The sequence below is a fragment of the Phyllobates terribilis genome, unplaced genomic scaffold (genome assembly GCF_046119375.1).
Source record: "Phyllobates terribilis strain yellow unplaced genomic scaffold, ASM4611937v1 Scaffold_2__4_contigs__length_985480577, whole genome shotgun sequence".
Classification (NCBI taxonomy): domain Eukaryota; kingdom Metazoa; phylum Chordata; class Amphibia; order Anura; family Dendrobatidae; genus Phyllobates; species Phyllobates terribilis.
In genome coordinates, this window is record NW_027362762.1 from 831,020,716 (window position 1) to 831,045,068 (window position 24,353).

The following is a 24,353-nucleotide window of genomic DNA, read 5'->3' on the forward strand; positions in this document are numbered from 1 at the left end:
TTCACAATTCACTGAGACCTTCATCAGGTTACTACTAATAAAGGTAAATAACTATTTGCAGTGTACTTACTTTTCTTCATCAGGAAGCGCACCAGCACTCTGTGGCTGTACAGATCAATTTCAAGAATTTGTCCTTTATTATTAACATTTATTCGATTCATTGTAGAATATGTTTTATAAATATAAACAATGCACATTAGAATATTAGGATATATGTTCTATTAATTTGGAGATTAGCTGGATTACAACTCCTCAAATTTTGTGGAATATGCATTTGATAATGTGAACAAACGTTACAAAAATTCTCTAGACAAGTCAATTAGATTCTTCAGAATTGATGACTGAATCAACGAGACTTAGACACAGAGAAGATGAACTAAGCTGAGTCTTATTTTGGCCTTTGAGCACATAGTTTGTTTCCACTTCGCTGATAAATCACATACAGTGGTGAAACGTCTGTAACTTTTTTTTTCTTTTTCTTGATTCAACTCAACTTGGCAGAGTCTGAATCAAACAGATTATGAGCTAATCTTGTGTCATTTTGCCAAGATCTTCCTTGTGGTTTCTTCAAAACTCAGAAGGATACATTCTAGAGACAAAGGGATATTTGTGGCAACCCAGTGCCCATAAGATCTAAAGATGGCTATCAGGAAATGTGGACCCACTAGGTCACTAACAAATTGAATTTAGGGCTAAATTAGGAAGTAGAGTCCAATGGATTTCCCCGTTTGCTACCCCTGGTGAAGTGACAGATGAGGTAAGTAGGCAGGAATTATAGTTGGACATAACATGGGTTGAGGCTGGCAGGGTTTAGTTGTATGTGATGATCAGGCAGAGGTCAGGGTCAGTAGAAGACAGAAGATTAGTCAGAATAAAACAAGTTGAGTGGTAACAATAGGAAAAAATATACACTAAAGCAGTAGGGGGAATTTAGCACATACAGACTCAAGAGGCCATACACTAGTGCAGGCGTACAGCCCACAAACAGAGCAGTGCAATGCAGGAGAGAAGCATTGGCAGGCTGATGAATGCCAGGCACCTACAAGGATGAGATGGCAAATTGGTATCGGAATTCCAAGTTGGGTTGCATCTGTTATTTTCAAAAACTTTTGTGAGAAATGAAAGCTGAAATCAGATTGTTTTCTAGAGGCAATTACTCTAGGGCCGGTGCTTTTCTGCCCATATGAACATATCATAATTCACACTTAATTTTTCCTTTACAATTTATAAAATGCAGCTTGAATTCTCACTGGTTGGTGAAGGCTATAGAGGTCAAAGTTTATTGGACACAGTACCCTAATATAAACCGAACAATGACAACCAAGTTTTATCTCATGGGAAAATCTAGCATTTACCCACAATATATACATTGATCTGACATGTTCCATTATGGCAGAACTTACATGGAAGCTGTAAAGCACGGCTACATTAATTTCGACAATGGCATGGTCTTTCCACAGTGAAGCCAGCTTGTGAGTTTCTAGGCCCATCCTCTTTCCCACTTCCTGAAAATTCACATTATAACACATTAGATATTGTACTCATATGTAAATACAAAGATAATGTCTGTGATGAAGAAGATCGAACAATATGTAATGGTTCTGTTAGATGTGAATGGGATTATTTCTGCAGCATGTGCATGGAAATGAACGAAACAATCACAGAAATTTCTGCCTGCATGAGTATATATTCTAATAATAAATCAAAAATGTATTTTTCCAAGAAGAAATAAAAATGACCATAAATGTTATTTATTCTCATGATAGCTGAGTGACTACTTTTATAGTATTTTTGTTATATTTTTAGTATATTTTAATAATGTATTTTAATGTAAAAAAGATATACCTTTTAACTCCTTCACAACATATGACGTAAACTTATGTCATACGTCGTGTCCCCGTCTTTGATGCGGGCTCACATGCCAAGCCCGCATCTTTCTCTGCACATGATGGCTGATTTAGTCAGCTATCATGTGCCTCTAATACATCAATCTCTGACAGCAACATTTAACACATCTCGGCAGGAGGGCTCGTCATTCCACGCTCCCATCGGCGCACCCGTGACATGATTGTGGGATGCCGAGAGTTTGTCATGAGTCTGTTGATGACCCCTGTGCCTGTCATGTCAATTCTCCTTTGAAAGCTAGTCTGTAGCTGTCATTCATAGGAAATAGTGATTTTCACTATACATAGCAGTGCTGATGCTCTGCTGTGTATAGCACAAGTGATCAGATGATCGTAGCTTCAAGTCCCCTAAGGGGACTATTAAATATGGCAAAAATTGATTTTTTTTTTTTAAATATGAAAAAAATAAAAAAAATTAAAAGTTTAAATCACCCCTTTTTGCCCAATTAAAAATAAAACAATTAAATATTCACATATTTGGCATCGCTGCATTCGTAAAAGTCAGATCTAGCAAAATATCAAATAAATTAATCAGATCGGTAATGAAAAAAAAAATCAAAATGTCAAAATTACATTTTTTTGCTCGCAGCAACATTGCAATAGAATGCAATAAGAGGCGATCAAAACATCGTACGTACCCCTAAATGGTATCAATAAAAATGTCTGCTTAGGGCATAAAAAATAAGCTGTCTCCCAGCCTCATATACCAAAAAATGAAAACGTTACAGGTTTCAGAAAAGGGTGAAAAAAAATATATTTTTTTTACAAATTTCCAAATATATTTTTTCACCACTTAAATAAAAATAAAACTATACATGCTTGGTATCTGCATACTCGTACTGACCAAGAGATTGATATTGACAGGTCAGTCTTACCATATATTGAAAGTGGCAAACAAAAAACAGTTGTGAAATTGCACTTTTTTTGCATCTTCACCACACTTGGAATTTTCTTCCCATTTTCCAGTACACTATTTGGTAAAATCAATGGTGTCATTCAAAAGTACAATTTGTCCTGCAAACAAACAAGCCCCCATATAGCTATATTGACAAAAAAAAGTTATGGCTTTTGGAAGAAGGAGAGGAAAAAACAAAAATGAAAAATCACCATGTCATGAAGGGGTTAATATTGATATATTTTTATCAATTTATTTTTGAATAATTTTAGTATAGTATTTCTATTCATTTTTATAGTATTTGGGTCATTTCTGTATAATTTGGCAGTCTTCATGCCTTCCGCAGAATTAACCAGGCTGATTAAAATAAGTAATGACAAGAAACTGCCCTTGTTGTTTTGTGGCTCCTAATTCAGATGAAAATGACAGTCGCCTATTACTTTTAGAGTGCATTTTAGAGCACACAAGAAATGGGTGGGCTACGTGTCAGTTCCTGTTGCACTACTTTCCCATGCCTGCACTCAGTCATCTCTGCTGTTCTCGCTGCAAAGGTTTCACTTGTTTTGTAATCCTAATAATGAAGCAGTTAACCCTTAACCTCAACCCTCAGCACAAGCTAACCATTGTGTGAGTACATTACCTCCAGCACGTTGTACCGCTGAACATCACAGAAGTCTCGAACACCAATTTCTGTCCCCATGTACCAACCATTAAAGGGGCATGCTGTAAATTCAATACCTCCAGCTTCAAGCAGCATGTTAGAAACTGCAGGTAATATGTACCACCTAAGGTTAAGATCCTTAAACCATTCGAATCTGTAAAAATAAGACAAGCTATTAGTCAGCTGAAGAATACTACTATGCTACTCTATTATTTATATCCAATATATGTTACACAATATATGTTACACAAAATGAAAAATTAAAGGGCATCTGCTATCACAAAATGACTGTCCAAACCAACCACAGACTCTTGGTGCATACTTGACATGGCCAAACAGTTCAGTTCTATTTTGACCCTCCTTTTCTTTGATTGACAGTTCTGGCTTTACAGGAGCCAGAGAAGAAAGGAGGTAGATGGAGAACAAGTGCAGTAGGTGAGAAGGTTTCCTGAACTGTTTGACCATGCCTAGCATGCATTGAGCACCTGTGCTTAGTTTGAACAGTCATTTTGGGCTGACAGACTCTTTAACAATTTAGATCAGGGGGTTGAGCAGTAGGTGCTGATAGAATTGTATACATTAAAGGGGTTGTCCACTACTAGACAACCCCTTCTTGGGGGTTGGCCCCTATAAAATAAAAATATACTCACCTCCCGTGCTGGCACCATTCCAGTGGTGTCAGCACTCGCGGTCCTGGGGCTCTGGTGCAGTGGAATGACACGTGGTGCCTGGCGCCAAATCAGCACTGGCATCACTATCCCCACCTTCGTACGTTTTGAACATCAAGAGGAAGTCCAGGCTTCAGCTAATCTCTGACTTCTTCTTCATGTTCAATTTTGAATGAAGGCGGGGACAGTGATGCCAGCGCTGATTGTGCGCTGGGCATCGTGTCATTCCTCCGCAATGGAGCTTCAGGACCACAAGTGCCGACATCGCTGGCACCGGCACGGGAGGTGAGTGTAGGCTTTTTCATTTTATTGGGGCCAAACATTTAGATCAAGAAGGGGTTGTCCTAGTAGTGGACAACCCCTTTAACTCTTTAGAGACATCTTTATGTACAGCAGGACATGGTGGCCTTCAAATCCAGTCCATCTTTCAACATAAGCTAGCAGAAGTTTATAAAACTTGATTTTTGAGGATTTGTCTCTATAAAGACTTTTTTAATTAAATAACCTCTCTATAACAAACCCAAGATATCTATCCATCTTTACATTAATTCAATAAATATACATGATAGATACAGTACATATCCGAATACAAAAGTACAAAAATTTGTAAGTATTTTTTAAATGATCTGAATTCCTTACTTTGGGTGTTCTATTACGACTTCAGATACTAGATCTTTTGGCAGCTCAAATAGTTCTGGGTCCTCACCATTTGCCTGCAGGACCAGAGGAAGAATCTCAAACCGCTCATACTTTGGCTTCCATCCAAGCTGTATACATAACTAGAAAAACAGTATATATTTCATTACAAAATGTGAAAGATTCTTTATCAGCATTCAGTATTTCTTTAAAAGGTTGTATGGGACATTCATATTGATGACCAAGTGGTATAAATCCAACACCCGAAGACCCATTAAATAAGCTGATATCTGCTCCGACAGCGGCTGGATCTAAGCAATGTAAGGAATAGAACCATACAGCGCCTTACACTGCCAAGTACTGCTGTTTATCTTCTATTCACTTGACTGATAGGTCATCAATATATTAATCCTGGACAACTCCTTTAAGATCAATCCAATTACCACATTTTTATACACTGGTGAGGAACCCTAAAAGCAGTTATCTGAAAATCTATTTCTACGATTGTAAAGGAGCCATATACCTAATGGTATTTTGGCCAACTGCTATCTCTCCTGATTCCTCCATACAGATGAATGATCAGATCAGCCAAGTGTTCATGTGTTTTCTATGGAGAGAGGAACAAAAGCTGTGGGCAGCAGCTTATCTCCCAGAACAATAAATGGAGCGGGCATCTAAATTTAAACAGCTCGGCTCTTCACTCCCCCTCGCCCTACATCATCTGTTTTGGGAGAGTTGGGAGTCACATTAGATAGGACCAAATGTAATCCTTGTATACAGAGTCTGAGGTTGCTCTAGAAGGTATTTCCTTAAAAATAAAAATAAATGTGCCTGCAATTCCAGACACTGCCTATGGCAAAAAACAACTTTTTGTAATCTTGGACAACCTTAACAAACCTGAACATAAATCTAACTAGAATGTTTTATGTAATCCGTGTAAAATTGTATTTTACCCAGAAATGATGTTTTTCTTCATTCAAGTGCAAAAAATCAGTGACATCGTTTACATAAAAAGTACATAACATGCAATCTAACTTAAGCTCACTCCAAAGGTCCTCCACCTATTCCCCAACCCTTGGGACTAGGGGGACAAGCAAGGCTCAAAAGTCAGTGGGTGGGCACCCCTTAGTGATACTATGGTGACCCGTCTGTGTTCTGTTGTCTACCTAGGCTACTGCCCAAGCTTACCCCCAGTGCTTAGGTTTGGTTCCTCAAGAATAGGACTGGAGTTCAGGAATCACCCCTCTCACTAGATAAATAGAAAGGACATCCTATAAGGGCACCTAATCCCATTGTTGCCATCTACAGGGCCCTTCCATTCTTACTACTCGAAACAAATTCTCCACATCTCACATATCAGGTTGGATTAGGAAGCTAATGGTATCACTTGCTTTTCCTTGTCTTTGTAAGAGTGAATAAGGCTGTAACCAATGTCATGATATGGAGTATGCTGAATGGTTATGTATTTCGCATGTCCCCAGTCCTTGGAATCACATACCTCTGTAAACTCTATACTGGCAGGATCTCCAAGGATTGCTCCATCTTCCAATTCATACCCTGCATATCTTATCAGCTGACTATTCCAGACTCGGAAATCATGTTTCCCATCAGTACGTTGAGGAAATACAGTAATCGCAGACCTGAGAAAAGACAATGTGGGATTTTCAAGTAAAATAAATGAATTAGTCCTTTGAATTTCACGAAAAAGTGTATTCATCATCAGTCTTTAGAAACTTTCTCATGAAATTATAATCTCATCACATCTGCTGGTGGGTATACATAAGAATCAAAGTTCAAGGAGCATCATGGTTTCCTGTTGACTCTCAGAAGGCATGAGTTCAGTGACAGCATGTCACTAGGCACCATATAGTCACCGGGTGATGGAGGAAACACTACATATAACATTACACATTAGAGTTCATTGCATTTTGAGGGTTCAGCTTCACCCAGTGAAGTTTAAATTCAGCTTTAAATATAAATGAAGAACCACAGACCATTGAAGAGTAAAAGATCATCATGATTGAACAAGAGAAGACTTTGTCGTTTCTTATGCTTTTTAGGTTTTGCTCACATGGCCATATTTTTGGTCCGTCAGCACTAGGACCAATATTATTCAATAGGGGCTGTTTAGATAACCACTTTTTCACCGATCGAATGCTTACGTGATAAAAATTGCAGCATGCACTAGTCTTCTCTATTTTGGTTGAGACCCACCTATTCAAGTCAATAGGTGTACAAAAAAATCGGATCCCATACTAATTATCTGGATAGCATCCAATTTTTATGGATACATTGCAATTTTTTAACATTGTAAACTGTATTTGTTCTTGTACATTTTAATAACTACTGATATATAAAAACCAGATGCCATACGAATTGCATACAGTTGACAATACAGATGAATAATCAACATTTTTTTGTTTTTAATTAAAATCAAACAATTTTTTATATGTTTGTGTGAATTTAGCCTAGTCACTGGGTTAAGATAATAGTTTTTACCTACAAGTGTTTGAAAAAGTTCTTATTTCTAAAAGTTTTGAGTATTGTGTCATCTTTACATAATGCGAGGTAGTTGAAAAGTTACGCCATATTACATTTAGGTCTCATTCACACATCCATTTTTTGGGCACAAGAAAAAAATGGACTGTTTTTCATCATTGTGCTAGATCCAATTTCTATACGTTTTTGGTCTGTGCATCAGTGTTTACCATCAGTGAGGCGTTAGTATCTCTCACATGCAAAAAAAAGAAAATTCAAAATTTCTTCTACCCATGAAACAGTAAAAAACAGACAACATTCAGGTGACCCAAGGATGGCAAATTATGCTATCCATTTTTTTCACAGACCCATTGATTTGAATGGGCATAATTTTTTTTTTTGCAGGCACTTAGACCACAGAAAAAACTGACATGTGAATGTGCCCATCTGTTGACTATTACGGCAACATGTTTTGTCCATGAAAAGCATGGATAGATCTCGTATGTGAAGCATGGACATCAGAATTAGGCCTAGGACAGAAACTAGAAAATAGTGCTTAAAAGTGGATCTAACTTTATAAAAGTTTGTATATATTTGCATCTGGGTTTATATTGCGATCAGTGTATCTAAAAAAAATTGTGGCAACTTTGCAGCTTGTTTAAAGCTTGTTTAAAGAACTGGAATGGTGCTTCTAATCTAATGTCCCTGACTCTTGTCTTATACTTACAAGCCACAGTATTCACCTTCGGCGCCACTCTGGTCATCTTCTGCAGGTTGTGACCTGCTGGATGGCTCTAGTGTTTGCTGGGTGAGTCAGAAGTCACTACACAATGTAAGTCTAGGAGAGCCAGGACGAGGCCAGAACTAGGATCCCATAGACTTACACTGAAAGCTTGTGACCATTACCTCTGACTTCTGGTCAATCATAAGTTGTGGTCACAAGATGGAGACGTAGAACAACAGCAGCTCCAGGAAGTGCTGCAGACGGTGTGTGGTGTTAAGACTAGGGTCAGAGAGCTTAGATTAGTCGCACCACTCCAGCGCTGAAAGTAAAAAAAAAAACACTGGAGTGGTGCTTTAATCATAGTTTTAGTATATTTTAACCCCTTTATGACCTTGGAAACATGAGTATGTCCAAAGGTCGTATCCCTGCACTCCATGCTTGCTCTGGCGCTGAGCCCGCATGTTTTCGAGCACATGACAGCTGATCTGTACAGCTGACATGTGCCCCTAACAGCCGCGGGTGGAATCGCGATCCACCCGTGGCTGATAACATGTTAAATGCCACTGTCAATATCCGACAGCGGCATTTAACATGGCCGCGTCGGAAGCGCGTTACTAATCCCACCCATCGGCGCCCGTGTCACATGACCGCGTGTCGCCGATGGGTTGGTTGGCATGACAACCCGGAGTCTGCAGGAGACCCCTGCGGTTGCCATTGCCAGGATGCTATGAGCGCCGCCAAGAGGTCAACGCTCATAGCAAGTGAGCATTTTTGCTGAAGCCCTGCTATGTGTAACCCAGGCGATCAGATGATCACAGCTTCTAGTCTCTCATGGAAGCAAGTTAAAAATAAAAAAAATGTTTTTAAAAATATTAAAAAAAAATTAAAAATCTAAACGTTCAAATCACCCCCCTTTTGCCCCATTCGAAATAAAACAATAAAAAAAATTAAATATACACATATTTGGTATCGCTGCATTAAGAATCACCTGATCTATCAATATATAAAAAGAAATAATGCGATCGGAAAACGGCGTAACAAGAGAAAAAATCAAAATGCCAGAATTACGTTTTTTTGGTTGCCGCAACATTGCAATAAAATGCAATAACAGGCGATCAAAACACTGTATCTATCCCAAAATGGTATCAATAAAAACGTCAGCTCGGCCTCAGATCCCAAAATATGGAGACGCTACGGGTCTCGGAAAATGGCAACATTTTTTGCAAACTTTGGATTTTTTTTTCACCACTTAAATAAAAAAGAACCTACACATTTTTGGTGTCTACAAACTCATAATGACCAGCAGAATCATAATGGCAGGTCAGTTTTAGCATTTAGTGAACATGGTTAAAAAATCAAAGCAAAAAAACAATTGTGGAATGGCACTTTTTTTTGCAATTTCACTGCACTTTGAATTTTTTTCCCGTTTTGCAGTACACGAGATGGTAAAACCAATGGTGTTGTTCGTCCAGTAAAAAAAATCGCCCTCATGTGGCCATATTGGCCGAAAAATAAAAAGTTATGGCTCTGGGAAGACAGAGAGCAAAAAGGGAAAACCCCAAGATGGTAAAGGGGTTAATAGATCAATTTCTTATTTTTACAGTAAATACACAGGTAGAATGATAAGTTCACGTTAACCATCTACTCTACACATTACAAATATTGCACCTCTCATTACAGATGTAGAATAAAGTTGTAAATAACATTTAGAATTTTATAAGAAAAAAAATCCTTTACAAAAACCTTACCTTATGTTTCCACCATTTGAGGCATACTTTATATGGCGACAGATGAGCTGGAACATATCTTGAGCTGTCTTGCACTGTCTGGCATCAAACACCTTTAATAGAAATATGGAATATGATTCATTTACTTTAGCATGCTAATACCTTAAAAAAGTGATATTTCACCATTCGGAGATCATTTCCTGAAACCCCCAAAAATGTGTTAGAACTTAAGGGCAGCAAAAATGAAAATTGCGAAACAATCTTGGGTACTTTTATAAGTGCGGCTCTGATGCCACTGCTTCAAAATGGCGCATGTCAAATAATATGTTTTTTCATAAAGGGGTTGGTAACTTTAGCAGTGCTAAAATAAAAAAACATACTCAACTAGCTGTCCCTGCTGCTCCTCTGTACCGCTACCGGTTTCCACTTCAGGTCTCTTGGCTTCCACTTTTGACAAAAGGTGAAGTGACTGATTGACTGCAACGATAATATTCTGTCCGAGCTGGAGGAAAGAGACTTTCTCTTGCCTCAGAAAGAACTTTACTGCGGCCGCCAATCAGTGGCCACCGATTGGCTGCAGCAGTCTCCTTATGATGACCCTTGCTAGAAAGGGAAGCCAGGGGACTGGCAGCAGACACCAGCAGCTGTAAAAGTACTGAAGCTCAATTTACCTGCAAATTATTCCACTGGATCCGGCCTATGCATCGGGGGGCATTTCTCCACGCCTGTTTAACTGCAAATACCAACTCCTCATATGTTAGATGGTAGGTTCCGATAAGTTCAATTTCTTTGGTAACAGTTTCCAGTCTATTAAGGTAGTTTTCGATTTGGGGCCTGAAATGAATTAAAGATTTCTACAGTCAAGTTAAAAAAAATGAAATATTAGTAGACACCTAACTAGGACCTGGACCTGGTGTATGAAGGGGCCTCAAGAATACTGTAAATGGCAGATGGCATATTGGGGGCAATGTTCCACGTTTTGCTTTTGGGGCCTTGGAGCTGGAAGAGACAACTCTGTGCTAGCTTTTTCTGGACCTAAATCACCTCTACAAATAACTTACTCTTTGAAAGACTTGTAATATTGATTAATGAACTCTACGGCTTGAGGTAGCAGAACATCCTGCGGTATCGGCTTGTCCCTTGGACCTCTCATATAGCACTTAGTATTCATTACTGATCCATGACAAACAGTAGACTTACAGCTAAGGTTCTGCAAAGAAAATTGTGATTCATTCAATTATCATCATTTTAGCGCCATAGGAGATAACAGGCTTAATAAACATTTTATGACCAAGCCTAGAACCTGTCAGCAGGATTTAGTACTAAACCATAGCCATAATGCACTGTGATGCTGATTATTCTAATACCTGTTCTGAAGGAATCCGATCAATGGTTGTTGAATAAGCATCTTCTAAAGTTTTGTTCTAATGACATCACAGCGCCATTAATTATGAGCATGGCTTTATTTTATAGTGCTAAATCCTGCTGACAGGTTCTCTTTCATGACTAGCCTTTTTAAAAAATAAATTGTTTTTGACTCTCTGCATTTTAGCAGCCATAACTTTTTCTTTTCACTGACATGGATGTACGTCCTGTATTTCATGCCGGAGAAATTGTACTATTTTTTTAAGTGCTGTTTAAGGATTCATATCAAGTGGTCTATTGTCATATACAGTGGAAGCTTGTGAGCCTCTATGCAAAAATATTCAACTGGGCTCCTAACTAACATGGGTCTTTAATAGTATTCGGCCTCTCCAATCGGCCAAAGGGACATTTGGGGCCCACTTATGCTCCTAGTCCTGGATGTAACCGCAACCTCTGCCCTCATTATAGTTATATGCATGTTTATATAAATTAATATGTGATTTACATACATTTTTTTTGGATTCAAATATTGAAAAAAGGGATTTTTGCTATTGCTTTTTTTCCTTTATTTTTTTACTGTTCACATTTCACACTTTTTTCAATCATTCTATTACAGTTTTTTGCTGATAACCCACAGCATAGACCGGTTGAAGTCTATGCAGCGGGCTACACTAAACTAAGGAGCGTCATTCTCCTCCTGCTATGCTACCATCTTCAGTGCAGAAACGAGCGCCATGGGATTTTACAACGCTCAAGGAAGACGGTAGCTAAGAGTGGCGAGCAGGATGCTACAAAGTTTAGTGTAGCTTGCGGCACGGACCTCTGGAGGTCCATAATGCAGGTTACCAGCAAAAAAACGCTAACAGAGTAATTTACAAAAACAATTATACTGCAGAATCCTACAATTTAATTGTTTTCTTGTGAAAGGCAGATTATAGGAAAACTGACTTAATGAGTCCTCTGCTCAGGATCCAGAAGACAGAGTAGATAGTCACGTAAAAGAGTACCCCAGCACAGCCATGTATTATTCGGACTATCCATTGATTTCAAGAAGAATTGAGTAATGTCTGTGGTGGCACCGAAATAGTATTCCCAAAGGCCCCTACACAATTCTTCTTGTATTGATCTGTGTAAGCCGCGTCAACCAAAAGATTTGCTGCAATTAACAATGTTGCCGAAATTGATATCCAAGATGGATTAGAATGATGGTATGGCAGATTTGGTACCATACAACATACCTGTTTCGCATTCAGATGTAATGTGTCTTGCAAAATCTTTCCATTCTCATAGTTTCTTAGTTTTAAATATTTGGGGCAAACCATTTTTTTGCATGAATGTCCATGATTTTCCGGAGCACTCTTCTGAAGTGAAAAAAAATATAGTTATCAGAAAAATGATAGATAAGAGATGAATATCCTCCCCTGTTGTGACACTGTCCAGATTTCCAAATCAGGGCAGGAACATGGCCTTTGAAGAGTAAGATTAGCGCTATTTGAATTTTCAGGTGGTCAAACTGATAAGAGTGGAATGAGGGCGGATGAGGATGTAGTTTAATCCTAAATAAAATATGTGCTGGAAATATGAAGATATTAAAAATTTTATGCTCATGATATGTAACTCGCTAAACTGTTTGTTTGAGTGATAAAATCAGGGCCGAGTTACAGTGAGGACTAAAAGGTGCCAGGTCAGAGGCCCCAAACCCCTATCAGCCTCCACTCTCCAGTTTCCCTTAAATGGAATCTATTATCAGAAAATTACCCATTGTTTAAAAAGGGCCTTTCACCAACATGAGCATGTTAAACTGGCCACATCATGGAATACAGACTGCAGAGCTAAATAAAACACTGAGGTGTTTTTTTGTTTTTTTTCAATTTCTTATCTTTGTGGTGGAGATTTTAGCTTGTGAAGTTTATATGCTAATTTCCCATTCAACCAAGGGGTGTTAGTAGAGATTCCTCTCTGAGGGCGTGTTCTTTTACCCCTGAGTGGCATTGACCAATCATAAGCAGGGGGCGTCATACAGGGAAAAAAAAAAAACAACTCCCCCAATTAACCCTTTCACGACATGTGCCGTACGCGATCCACCCGCGGCTGTTAACATGTTAAATGCTGCTGTCAATCTAAACCAGTGGCATTTAACATGGCAGCGGCGGAAGGACGTCACATGAACACGGGATGCTATGAGCATAATAGCAGATGAGCACTTTTGTTACACATAGCAGGGCTGAAGCCCTGCTATTGCTATATGCAACACAGGCGATCAGATGATCGCAGCTTCTAGTCTCCCATGGAGACTATTGAAGCATGTGAAAAGTAAAAAAATAATGTTTTTAAAAATATTTAAAAAATTAAAAAAATATAAAAATCAAAATCACCCCCCTATTGCCCCATTCAAAATAAAACAATAAAAAAAAACAAATATACACTTATTTCGTATCGCCGTGTGCAGGATCGCCCGATCTATCAATATATAAAAATAATTAATCTGATCGGTAAACTGCATAATGAGAAAAAAAATCAAAACACCAGAATTACGTTTTTTGGTCGCCGCAACATTGCAATAAAATGCAATAGCGGGCGATCAAAACATAGTATCTACCGCATAAAGGTATCAATAAAAACAGCAGCTTGGCCGTAAGTAAGCCCTGACCCGGCCCCAGATCCCGAAAAATGTAGACGCTACAGGTCTCGGAAAATGGCGACTTTTTTTTTTTTTTACAAACTTTGGATTTTTTTTTCACCAATAAAATAAAAAAGAACCTATACATGTTTGGTATCTACGAATTTGTAATGACCTGGGGAATCATAATGGCAGGTCAGTTTTAGCATTTAGTGAACATGGTAAAAAAAAAAAGGCAACTGTGGAATTGCACTTTTTTTTGCAATTTCACCGCACTTTGAATTTTTTTCCCATTTTCCAGTACTCGATATTGTAAAAAACGAAAGCGCAAAAATAGAAAAGGGCCGAGGCGTGAAGAGGTTAAAGAGTGACCATCATTTTAATTTTTATTTCATAAATCAATAGTACACATGAAAATAAGCAACTTTGTAATATATCTTATCAGAAAAATGTACTTCTTTTTCTGCCAAAATTGATCAGTCATTATCAAAAATCTCAATTGTGAGGTAAAATCTGTATTCAGTGAAGAAAGAACTTTCCCATTACTGAGATAGGAGATGACAGTTGCTACAGATAGGATTCTATCTAGATAGAAGGGGAGGAGGTGGGAGGAGCTCTGCCTCTAGCTCCTCCCTCCTGCCATCTACATAAAATTGTTACAGAGAAAACACTGCTCTGTAACTATCTCAGGCATTAGGGAATACTTTTCTGATAGCTGGCACTGATACAGAGCAGTTTATATGATATGCGACAGCTCTCATCTCACAGCACTGTCAGTGTAGAGGGGGAGGAGAGCAGAAGAGACAGTGCTGTGAAATGAGAGCTGCGACGTGTCATATCACTCTGGATCTGTGCCAGCTATAAGGGCATTATTCCACAATGCCTGGAATAGAAGCAGAAAGGTATTTTCAATTAATTTGGCAGAATCTGGTGACAATTATACAATAAAAATGACCAGTTTAAAAGAGCTAACCACCATTTAAAAAATATTTGAAACATTACCCTGCCTGCTCAAAAAAAGAAAAATAATGTATACATGGGTGTACATTATTTTTGTTTTCTAAAGCAGGCTGAATGATTTTTCATATATTACCGATCCATCTACGCTACTCTTCCAACACTGCCAGTGTAGTAATACCATAGATTATGACAGTCACCAGGAATAGGTGGAATACCGCCTCCTCTCCAGGTGACTATGAAGTGACCTGACAAGCTGCATACCAAGTCTTATCTTTGTGTACTGTGTTGCTATCGTGCTGTATACAGTATATTTATAATGAACCCTGATTTAAATTATATCATTTTCTGCTTACAATAATCAGATTGCAAACACAAATTTGTTATTTCTTACATATTTTATACTGTTTTATAGGATATATCTGTATCTGTGGCACCAGCTACAATAATTATTGCAGACAAAACTGGCTGATCGTTTATCACTTACCTCTAACCCTGCTTTAATTTCGGCCATATCACTTTTTGTGCCATTGGATTTGACATCCTCTTGTTTCAGCGAACTAAAAAAAAATAAAATGACCCCGGGTGGTTAATAGTGAGCAGTAATAATTTAAGACTTAGACACATTCATGTGTCTTTCTTTTATTCAAATATTCTATTTTATCTTGGGTAATATTTACATATGATATTTGCTTCCCCTTTGTTGTTCCAGATACAACATTTCACTCCTTAATGGGATGTGACAAGTCGAATAAACTGATCATATAATATCATAAACTACAAATGTCCCCCCCCAAAAAAATTGAAGAATAAAATGACTCCCATGGATTTAAATGACTGAGCTTTTAATCCACAGTTGCACCAGGTTCTCTAATCTGAAAATCAACTCTTTGCTTTGAATATATGAACCTGTGTAATAGAAGAGGGGACCCCATTGTTTGAATTCAATATCTCCCAATAGGTCACTGAACATCATTTATTGGAGACTGATGCAAGAATCATTCACCATGATGTAAAAATGTCTAATGCGATGTGAACATTGCATCTATCGGGAGCTTTTCCCAATGTGTACTGTAATGTTCCCATAGGCCCATGTTCACAAGATTTTTACTTTCTTAAATATAGACAACATAAAACGAAACCAGGCAGGCAGAAGATACCCCATGTTGATGAGCAACACAAATAAATAGTCTTACGCCCTGAGGCATTTCATATTCCAGTGTTCATGGTAAGCATGCAGGAATAAAATGCGCTGAGTTCATTAAGAGATGTGCATGACGCTTAAAGGGGTTTTCCCACAAACAAAACTTCATTTTAATTAATAGATCTTGGAATAATAATAATTTCCACAATTGGATGTGTTTAAATAAAATGTTCCTGTGCTGAGATAATCTTATAAATGTGCCCCTGCTGTGTACTGTGTAATGGCTGTGTCTGGCCATACAGGAACATGGTCTGATCATACCACAGCTCCTGGGCAGGCGAGGAAGCAAAAGAGGATACAAACAGGACAGCATGGGATCACAGATGATTCTTTCTTTGAAGTAACACATTGTTTAAAAACAGGCAGGGAAATATTTTACCTCACATGCTTAACATGTCACTCTCCGCAAGGAGAAATGTTACCCCTTAGATACCGGTCTGACGCCTCTCAACCAGCCAAACCAGAACTCACACTTTGCACTGACGAGGGGCAGTACCCCGAAACACAGTGTCTGCAAATTGAGTTTCTGGTTCTGGCTTACATATCCTAAGTCATGTGATAAGGCTCCTTAAAGGGTCACTATTGACTTTTAGGATTGCTACTTCCTGTAGGTGGCACTAGAGTTCAAGTCTTCTTCCTCTCTGAAGAGACAATTTGCATATCTCACAAAAAGAATCAGCTGTGATCCCATGTTGTCCTGTCTGCATACTATTCTACGTCCTTCCCTGCCCAGGAGATGTGGTATGATCAGACCATGTTCCTGCACGGTCAGACACAGCCATTACACAGTACACAGCAGGGGCACATTTATAAGATTATCTCAGCACAGGAACATTTTATTTAAACGCATCCAATTGTAGAAATTATTATTATTGAAAGATCTATTCATTAAAACCAGCTTAAGTTAGTAATTTGGTGCTTCTTCTCAGTGGCGTGGGTCTTTGAGTCCCTCGCCAGAAATTTTACTCCAGTCCTGGAGAAGCATTTTTGGCGTACAGAACGCCAGCTCTTTGGTAAATTTGACAGGCAGGCATAGCCACACCCCTTCCTGCCCTGACTCCTCCATATGTGCCCATTTTGGTAGAGGTGCTTGAAACTGGCATGAAAACACCAAAAGTTGCAAAAAATTGTTTGCTCAACTCTCCATTGCGCAAAAATGTTGCTTATTTGCAAGTTTTTTTTTAATAAGATTTCTGATGTTAACACTTTGTATCAAGTCCTAAATATTTTTTGAAAAAACTGACAACAGAATAATTATTTTTTTTCAAATAATAAACCTACAAATTGTAAAAAAAATTGAAAAAAAAATCCCTGTATAAAAAATAATAATAAAACAAGGAAACTGCATTGGTCCTGATAGAAATGTTGCAAAAATCTTGCCAAAAGCTTGATAAATAAAAAAATTACAGTTATTAAGTTCACGTATACTAAAGTGGTTACATTGTCTCTAATGCTGAAGATCTAAAATACTCTAAAGTTGGAAAAAATAGCAATAAATCTGGGAAAATTTCTTGTTGAATTGAAATAAAGCAACTGCAGGATCCGAGAAACTGGTTTCTATTATAAATGATTGATATAATCATTACTATGTCTGTAAATACTGTACAGTATGTCACATACAGAATAATACTGTATGATGCTTGCTACAGAGTAACAGTATATTCAGTGCTACATTGAAAGTATAAACATCAATTCTAAGCTGTTCATCTATAATCATCACTTCATCTGACATATCAGTTTCTATTTGAGAACATTTCTAAGGAGGGTTCCCATCAGATTTCCTGTACCGCCCTTTAGTGCGGTTTCACTAGAAGACACCTCTGTTTTTCACTCATGATTTTCAGATTCTAATCAGCGTAAGTTAAAAACGATCTTGGAGATCACAATAGAATATATTATAATTGGGGGCACATCAACTGAGGGGGTCTCACCTATGAGTTGCAGCATTAGGGCTGGTTTACTCACTGAGTACTCGCCACGGAATTAACTCAATATATTACAATACTAACAAAATGAATAAGGTTTCTGAAACCCCATGCACATGCTTATTTTTTCTTTGCAGATTTGAACCTATTTTTTCACTTCTGCAGCATATCAATTCTGTGTTTTTGCAGCATTTTTCACCCATTCAAATGAACTGGGGAAAAATGCATAAAAACAGCATGCAAAAGACGTGCATATTTTATGCAGCGTCTTTCCTACCAACACACTGGTTTTTATTGCAGAAAAATCTGCTGCAAATACTCAACGCCTGTACATACCCTTACTATGGCTCCTACCTGTTTATTACCTATGGATTAAAAAAATCCAACCACATGGGATATCTTTCACTGATTGTAAGAAAATGTCTTAGAGTATGTGACAGTAGTAAATATTATCAACCTACATATAAGGTATCATTACAATAATGTACATCTATTAAAGTAAATAAGCAAACACAAAAGGAATGCGATTATTATAAGGTATTAGTATTAATTATTAATATTTTGTATTAAATATGTTATACATCTACTAGTATTTATTTTCTTATATTTTTCGTTATTATTTGCTTAGTTAACATTATGGCAGCCTCTAAAAAGTCATTGATAAGAATACATTTTGCAAAATTCTCCATATTTATTTTCATTATAAAATATCGAAGTTCATTACTGTATATAGGAGAAATTGAAACAATTGAAACTTTAACTTCAATAAAATCCTTAGAACTGGATAAAATGAATAATGAAATACCTATGTTAGGGACGTTCTTCTTACCTGGGATGCTCCTCATTCTTGGCCAGGTTGTTGTTCAGATCTATTTCTATTACATCATATGACTTTTTTTTCTTGATGTTTCCAGATTTTAGATGCAGCTTCCATGGGCACATCATTGTTCAAGTCTCAGCGATAAGACAGATCTTACACAAGGTGCAAAAAAAAAAAAATCTCCCTGGAGGGCTGGTCTTCTGGATAAACAAATAGGACCAAGTTTCAGAAAGAAAAAAAAAGTTGCTGCTATTAGTCCAGGAAACCTTTTTTTTTTCTCACAGTAATACAGGGTGACATCCTCTGCACTTTAAATACATGACCTTCAAGGCTAATTGGGCTGTTGTAAAAAGCATATTCTACTAAAAAGATCATTATCAGTTCCAGGGTTTCCTACGTATAACTTTTTTTTGTCTGTTAGCTCTGAAAATAGGTTATCTAGGGATTAATTTTAAATAACCAGAATTACCATTCTATTTTTTTTTTTATGTGACACACAATTGGATTGGGAGAGACTAAGTAGAAGTGCAGGTCCTAGAGTATAAAGTATAAATTAGTTCACTGGAACTTGTAGTTCTACTTAAAAGCCACATTGTTCCTGACATTTCTTGCATTTTTCCCAATAGCTAACTACATATAAAACATTTTGCTATCAAAGCACATTTTACATCAAACTCTGCTCTCCTGCATCTGTGCATGTCATCATAAGGCTATGTGCCCACGTTGCGGAAATGAAGCAGAAAATTTCTGCTTCATTTCCGCATGTCCTCTCCCGGAAAAACGCATGCGGAATTCCGCACACGTTTATCGCGCGTTTTTGACGCGTTTTCGACATGCGGAATTGCCTTGCATTTTTTCATGCATTGAATAAGGCAATTCCGCATGCGGAAACGCAAAATTAATGAACATGCTGCGGATTTTTGAACGCAGCATAAACGCTGCAGAAAAATCCGCAGCATGGGCATAGAACTTGCGGATTCTCATTGTGGACCATGGGGTGCGGATTAACAAGCGTTTACGCTGTGGAAAATCCGCATCAAAAACGCTTGTAATCCGCAACGTGGGCACGCAGCCTAAGGCTATGTTCCCACAATGAGTTTTTGGTGAGTTTTTTTAAGCTGCATGTTTTAAAAAAACTGCAAGTAAGTAACCTATTTTACTTAAAGAGGTGGTCCGCACTACTTTTACATTGATGACCTATTCTTAGGATAGGTCATTAATGTCTGATCGGCCGATCAGCTGTTATCGGTGGTGGCCGGAAGTACTCATTTGCCGAGCTGCTCCATCTTCTGTTAGTGGCCGAGGCTAGGTACTGCAACGCCTCTTATTCAAATCAATAGAAGGCGGATGTGTAGAACCCTGCGGCCACTATCAGAAGACGGCCAGCTCCGCAAGTAAGTACTTCTTTCCGGCGGTCGCCAACACCGATAGCAGCTGATCGGCGGGGGTGTTGTTTGTCAGACCCCGGCTGATCACACATTGATCACCAATCCTAAGGATAGGTCATCAATGTAAAAGTACCTCTTTAATGGGTGCAAAAATGGTGCAGAAAATCTGCAACATCAAAAAGCTAAAAAAAAACTAAAATCTCATCATGAGAACGTAGCCTAAGTCTTCGGGTATTTATTTTACTAAGGACAAATTTTTGATAATTATAATTATGGCTGATATATTTTTTTTCTGTGTGATTCCAATTTGCCCACAAAGTATATGAAACCCAAGATATTTGCATAGTAACTTCTAGGTTCACATGTCTAGGCTACACCCAGAAGACATATTGGTGACTGAGATTGCAATATCGAAACTTCATTACGCTCAACCATTGCAATTTAGTCAGATGTCTGTGGCGTCAGAGGGATCTGTTCTCCTTTCCATATTTCTTTTATTCTTCGAAATAATGGAAACATTACAAAAAGAAATATTTCCAAATCAATGTGTTGGTAAATGGTTCTATTACTTTTTTCTTCTACATTACAAGTGATGATCCCATTAAAAAGACTAAATCAGGTCTTCACAGTTTTCAAGAGCTCTCCTTGCTGTTGTGCAATAAGAGCCTTTAGGCTATGCACACATGCAGTGTTTTCCCTTAGTTTTCTGAGCAGAAAATCAAAGTTTTTGAGGAATTTTAAGATTTAGAGGAGGATTGGGCAAGTTTTCCCTCCATTTTCACTCAGATTCTGCTCCAAAAGCTCCTTGAAAAACTATGTGCGTATAGGCCAATGTTTTTATGTGGATTTTGGAGATGCTTCTGCTCGAAAATCCACATGACAAACCACTTCAAATACTCCTTGAATAAGTTTCATATACTTTCCAATGGGAAATCATACCTAAAGTATAGTGCACATGGTGCTGTTTTTTTCTACTTGTATTTTTTCCACATGTAAGGGGACAGTCTGACGGCCATATAAATTGGATCTAGATCGGACCACTATGCACGGACTGGCCAGTGACTCTCCTGACCTGAGCGTGACAGCTGCATAGAAATATATGATATTGTCACACTTGGTTCGAAAGAGACGAAGGCCAGTCCGTGTATTGGGGTCCAATCTCGGTCCGATTTATACAGTCGTCTAACTGCACCCTAAAAAGAAGCAATGCATCAATACTTACAGCACTTCTGCTTCAGAACAAAACAAAATTACAAAGTGCCAAAAAACTTGAGTTTTTTTGGATCAGCAACTGAGTGAAAAGTTTCCGATTCCTCTCAAAGGACACAAAACTCCTGGTTTTCCACTCCAAAAACTCAGCAAAAAGACTCAGTGTGAACATACCCTTAGGCTATACTCACACAGAGTTTTTTTTAGAACTTTAAAACAAAAAGTTGTTTAAGTAGGACCAGTTCATATAACGCTCCTTTTTGGAGAAGTTTTTTGAGTAGTTTAAGTTTTTCTGATGTGCCTCCTAAAGCGATTTTGAAGCATTTTGGAAGTGTTTTATTTCCTTATGTGTTTTTGCAGCCCTTTGATTCAACAATGCCTCGTTTGGAACTAATAATTTGATCTGGATCTACTTCTAAGAGGTGACATGCACTGCTGCAAAAACTTTTACAGGAGAAAATACACTAAAGAAAACTTCTCATACGAACAGGAAAGTGGATGAATAGGACGTTTTCAAACATTTTTTTAAAGGAGGATTTTAGAGTGGATTGCCTCATAAAACTCCTTAAAAAAACCTTGGTGTTCACATAGCCTTATTCTTTACTTCCAGCGTATAAGTATTTGTCCTGGACATGTCATGGACACACAGATACAGGGCTTGTTACAACTAGGGAGCAGTCAGACGGCCGTATAAATCAGACCGCAGTGCTTGGACTGGCCGGCGGCCCGCCCGACTGTGATAGCTGCATAGAAATATATGAAACTGTCACGCTCGGGTCGGGAGAGAGAGCTGGCAGTCAGTCCATGCATTGCGTTCTAATCTTGGTCCGATTTATATCTCCTTCTGATTAGTGCCCGGATCAAAGCTCTAACTTGTACAATTTTACACATTCTTACTTCACATGTTTTCCTAGTTGTGTAAATTAAACAAGAACTGTCCTTTATAATGTACAGAAAGGTATTATATGACAGCATTAGTCCTAATTGCCTTAGCGCCTACAACAATGTCCTACCTGTTAAATATAAGGCTCTGTTCCTTTATAAGTGGGACTTTTCCTTATTCCAGCCCATAAACAGATACGAATATATTCCCGTCCCTTTGTCTAGAACAGGTAGCTCTCCTATGCTCCGCTTCTGCTATAGAGGCGCCCCAGACTTAAATAGAATGGCCATACGTCAGAAGTATGCAGGGTGGGATTTCTCAGATGTTTTTGCCTTGAGGCACAAAATATAAAATACCACTGTCATTTTGTCTGGGTTTTAGATACAGAAATGCTGCTTCTTTCAATTTACAAACCTTCAATTAAAATCTGCACCAAATAAGTGACGTGTGAACCTTGTCATATAGAACATGCCGCCTACCACGACTGCAACCCCCAACCGTGTCTTTTATCTGGTGCTCTGTATACAGTAGTGACATGACAATTACGGTGATCTATGACCCTAGCAGCCATAAATCATGATACCATGGACATCATGTAACCGCACAGGACTTCAGAGGCCACTGTGTAGGACACTGGAGGCCACAGCAGAAATTAGGGAAAAGTTTTTAATCTCTTTGTGTTATAGCAGTTATTAATTAGTGTTTTCTTAAAAACTATTTAGGTATTTTTCTGTATTTTTTAGTGCTTAAAACATCATGAATTTCACATGGGTTTTTTACAAGCATTTTTTTTTTGTTTTCATGTCCTATAGAGAAGACTATGGGAAAATATTTTGGGGGGAAAACAACCCATACCTATTGCAAGATGTGATTTGATAAAAAAAAATGGGTGAAACTACAGGATGGGAAGGTGGGAAAGTGTCACAAAATGATGTAGGGGTTTTCTAAAAAATGATTTTAAAGCTTTCAGGTATTTTTGCTTCATTGTTTATTCTAGTAAAATGCACCATACATTTCAAGTGGGTTTTTTAAGGTCTTTTTTGTATTTATTTATTTTTACCCATAGCAAACTGCATTTTGATTAAAAAAATAGCAAAATAAAAAATGAAGTGAAACTCAATGGGATGGGAAAGTGGGAAAATATCACAAAATGATGTAGGGGTTTTCTAAAAATTTTTTTAAAGCTTTCAGGAATTTTTGCTCCATTGTTTTATCTAGTAAAATACACTATAAATTTCAAGTGGAAGTTTTTAAGGACTTTTTTGTATTTATTTACTTTACCTATAGCAAACTGCATTTTGATAAAAAAAAATAATAAGATAAAATAAAAAATTGGGTAAAACTGAATGGGATGGGACAGTGGGAAATATCACAAAATGATGTAAGGGTTTTCTAAAAAAAAAATTTAAAGCTTTTAGGTATTTTTTGTATATATCTTTTTACCTAAGCGTTTTGATAAAAAAAAAAAAAAAATTGTAAGAACTTGTAAGGGATGAAGAACAGGTCAGCTAACAGGCACAGGTATGTGAACAAAAAGTGCAAGAGGCCAAAGCGAGAACACAACATTGACAAGGTCAAGGCAAAGGTAAGAAGTGTGAGAAAAACAAGTTAAATACTGTGGGGCAGACATTTTCTTACCTGACTGTTCCTTTTGGTTTATCTTTTCACAGAGTCTAAAAAACTAATAAAGTCAAAACTCTTATATAGTCTGTTTCTACCTTTACCATGTCAAAGCCCTATAGGTGGAAGGATTGGAAGGGGCAGAACTCTTCTGTTAAATAACTTCTGGGAAAATCCTTCAGTTTCTTTCAATCGTATTAACTCATGAGACGGAAATAAAAAAGGAAGTTATTTAAGGATTGGTAAACATGAGTCAGAAGCTGCCATAATATTAAAGCTGCTTGTGTAGCAACTATAAAGACATAGTTATGATGGTTATGATAATTGTGGGCAAATAGTGTCACTTAATAACAATCTGTTAACCAGGTGTTAGGAATAGTAATTTATCAGATTATTATTATTTATTATTATCCCTTATCATCACTCATTATTATCCCTTACCAGATGAGGGGTGTTCAGAGTTCCTTTACAGCATTATTCACTATACAACTGATAAATGCATTTCTTCACCACTAGATGTCACTAGATTACATGATGGAGTTGAAATTTCTGCCCAGGATTTGCATGCATAAAATATTTTGCATGTTAATGAGATGTTCTGAAGTTCAAAGTAATTTTCATCCTAAATCCTTATCTATTCTCCGCCATAAGCTAAACTATTTTCTAATG

At 37.7% G+C, this 24,353-nt stretch overlaps 1 protein-coding gene across 1 annotated transcript in view; it reads right to left on the reverse strand.

Moving 5' to 3' along the window:
- NOS2 (nitric oxide synthase 2) overlaps positions 1-23,803 on the reverse strand; it is a 66,556-nt gene extending 42,753 nt beyond the window's left edge. The window contains exons 1-11 of the mRNA XM_073667776.1: positions 23,703-23,803; positions 18,594-18,784; positions 15,123-15,195; positions 12,297-12,419; positions 10,755-10,903; positions 10,365-10,527; positions 9,715-9,806; positions 6,263-6,404; positions 4,768-4,907; positions 3,440-3,614; positions 1,404-1,505 (exon numbers count right to left, since the gene is read on the reverse strand). Of these exons, the coding sequence (XP_073523877.1) occupies positions 1,404-1,505; positions 3,440-3,614; positions 4,768-4,907; positions 6,263-6,404; positions 9,715-9,806; positions 10,365-10,527; positions 10,755-10,903; positions 12,297-12,419; positions 15,123-15,195; positions 18,594-18,709 (1,275 nt within the window). The 5' untranslated portion in view covers positions 18,710-18,784; positions 23,703-23,803. The remainder of the gene's footprint in view (positions 1-1,403; positions 1,506-3,439; positions 3,615-4,767; positions 4,908-6,262; positions 6,405-9,714; positions 9,807-10,364; positions 10,528-10,754; positions 10,904-12,296; positions 12,420-15,122; positions 15,196-18,593; positions 18,785-23,702) is intronic.
- Positions 23,804-24,353: the final 550 nt, after the last annotated feature.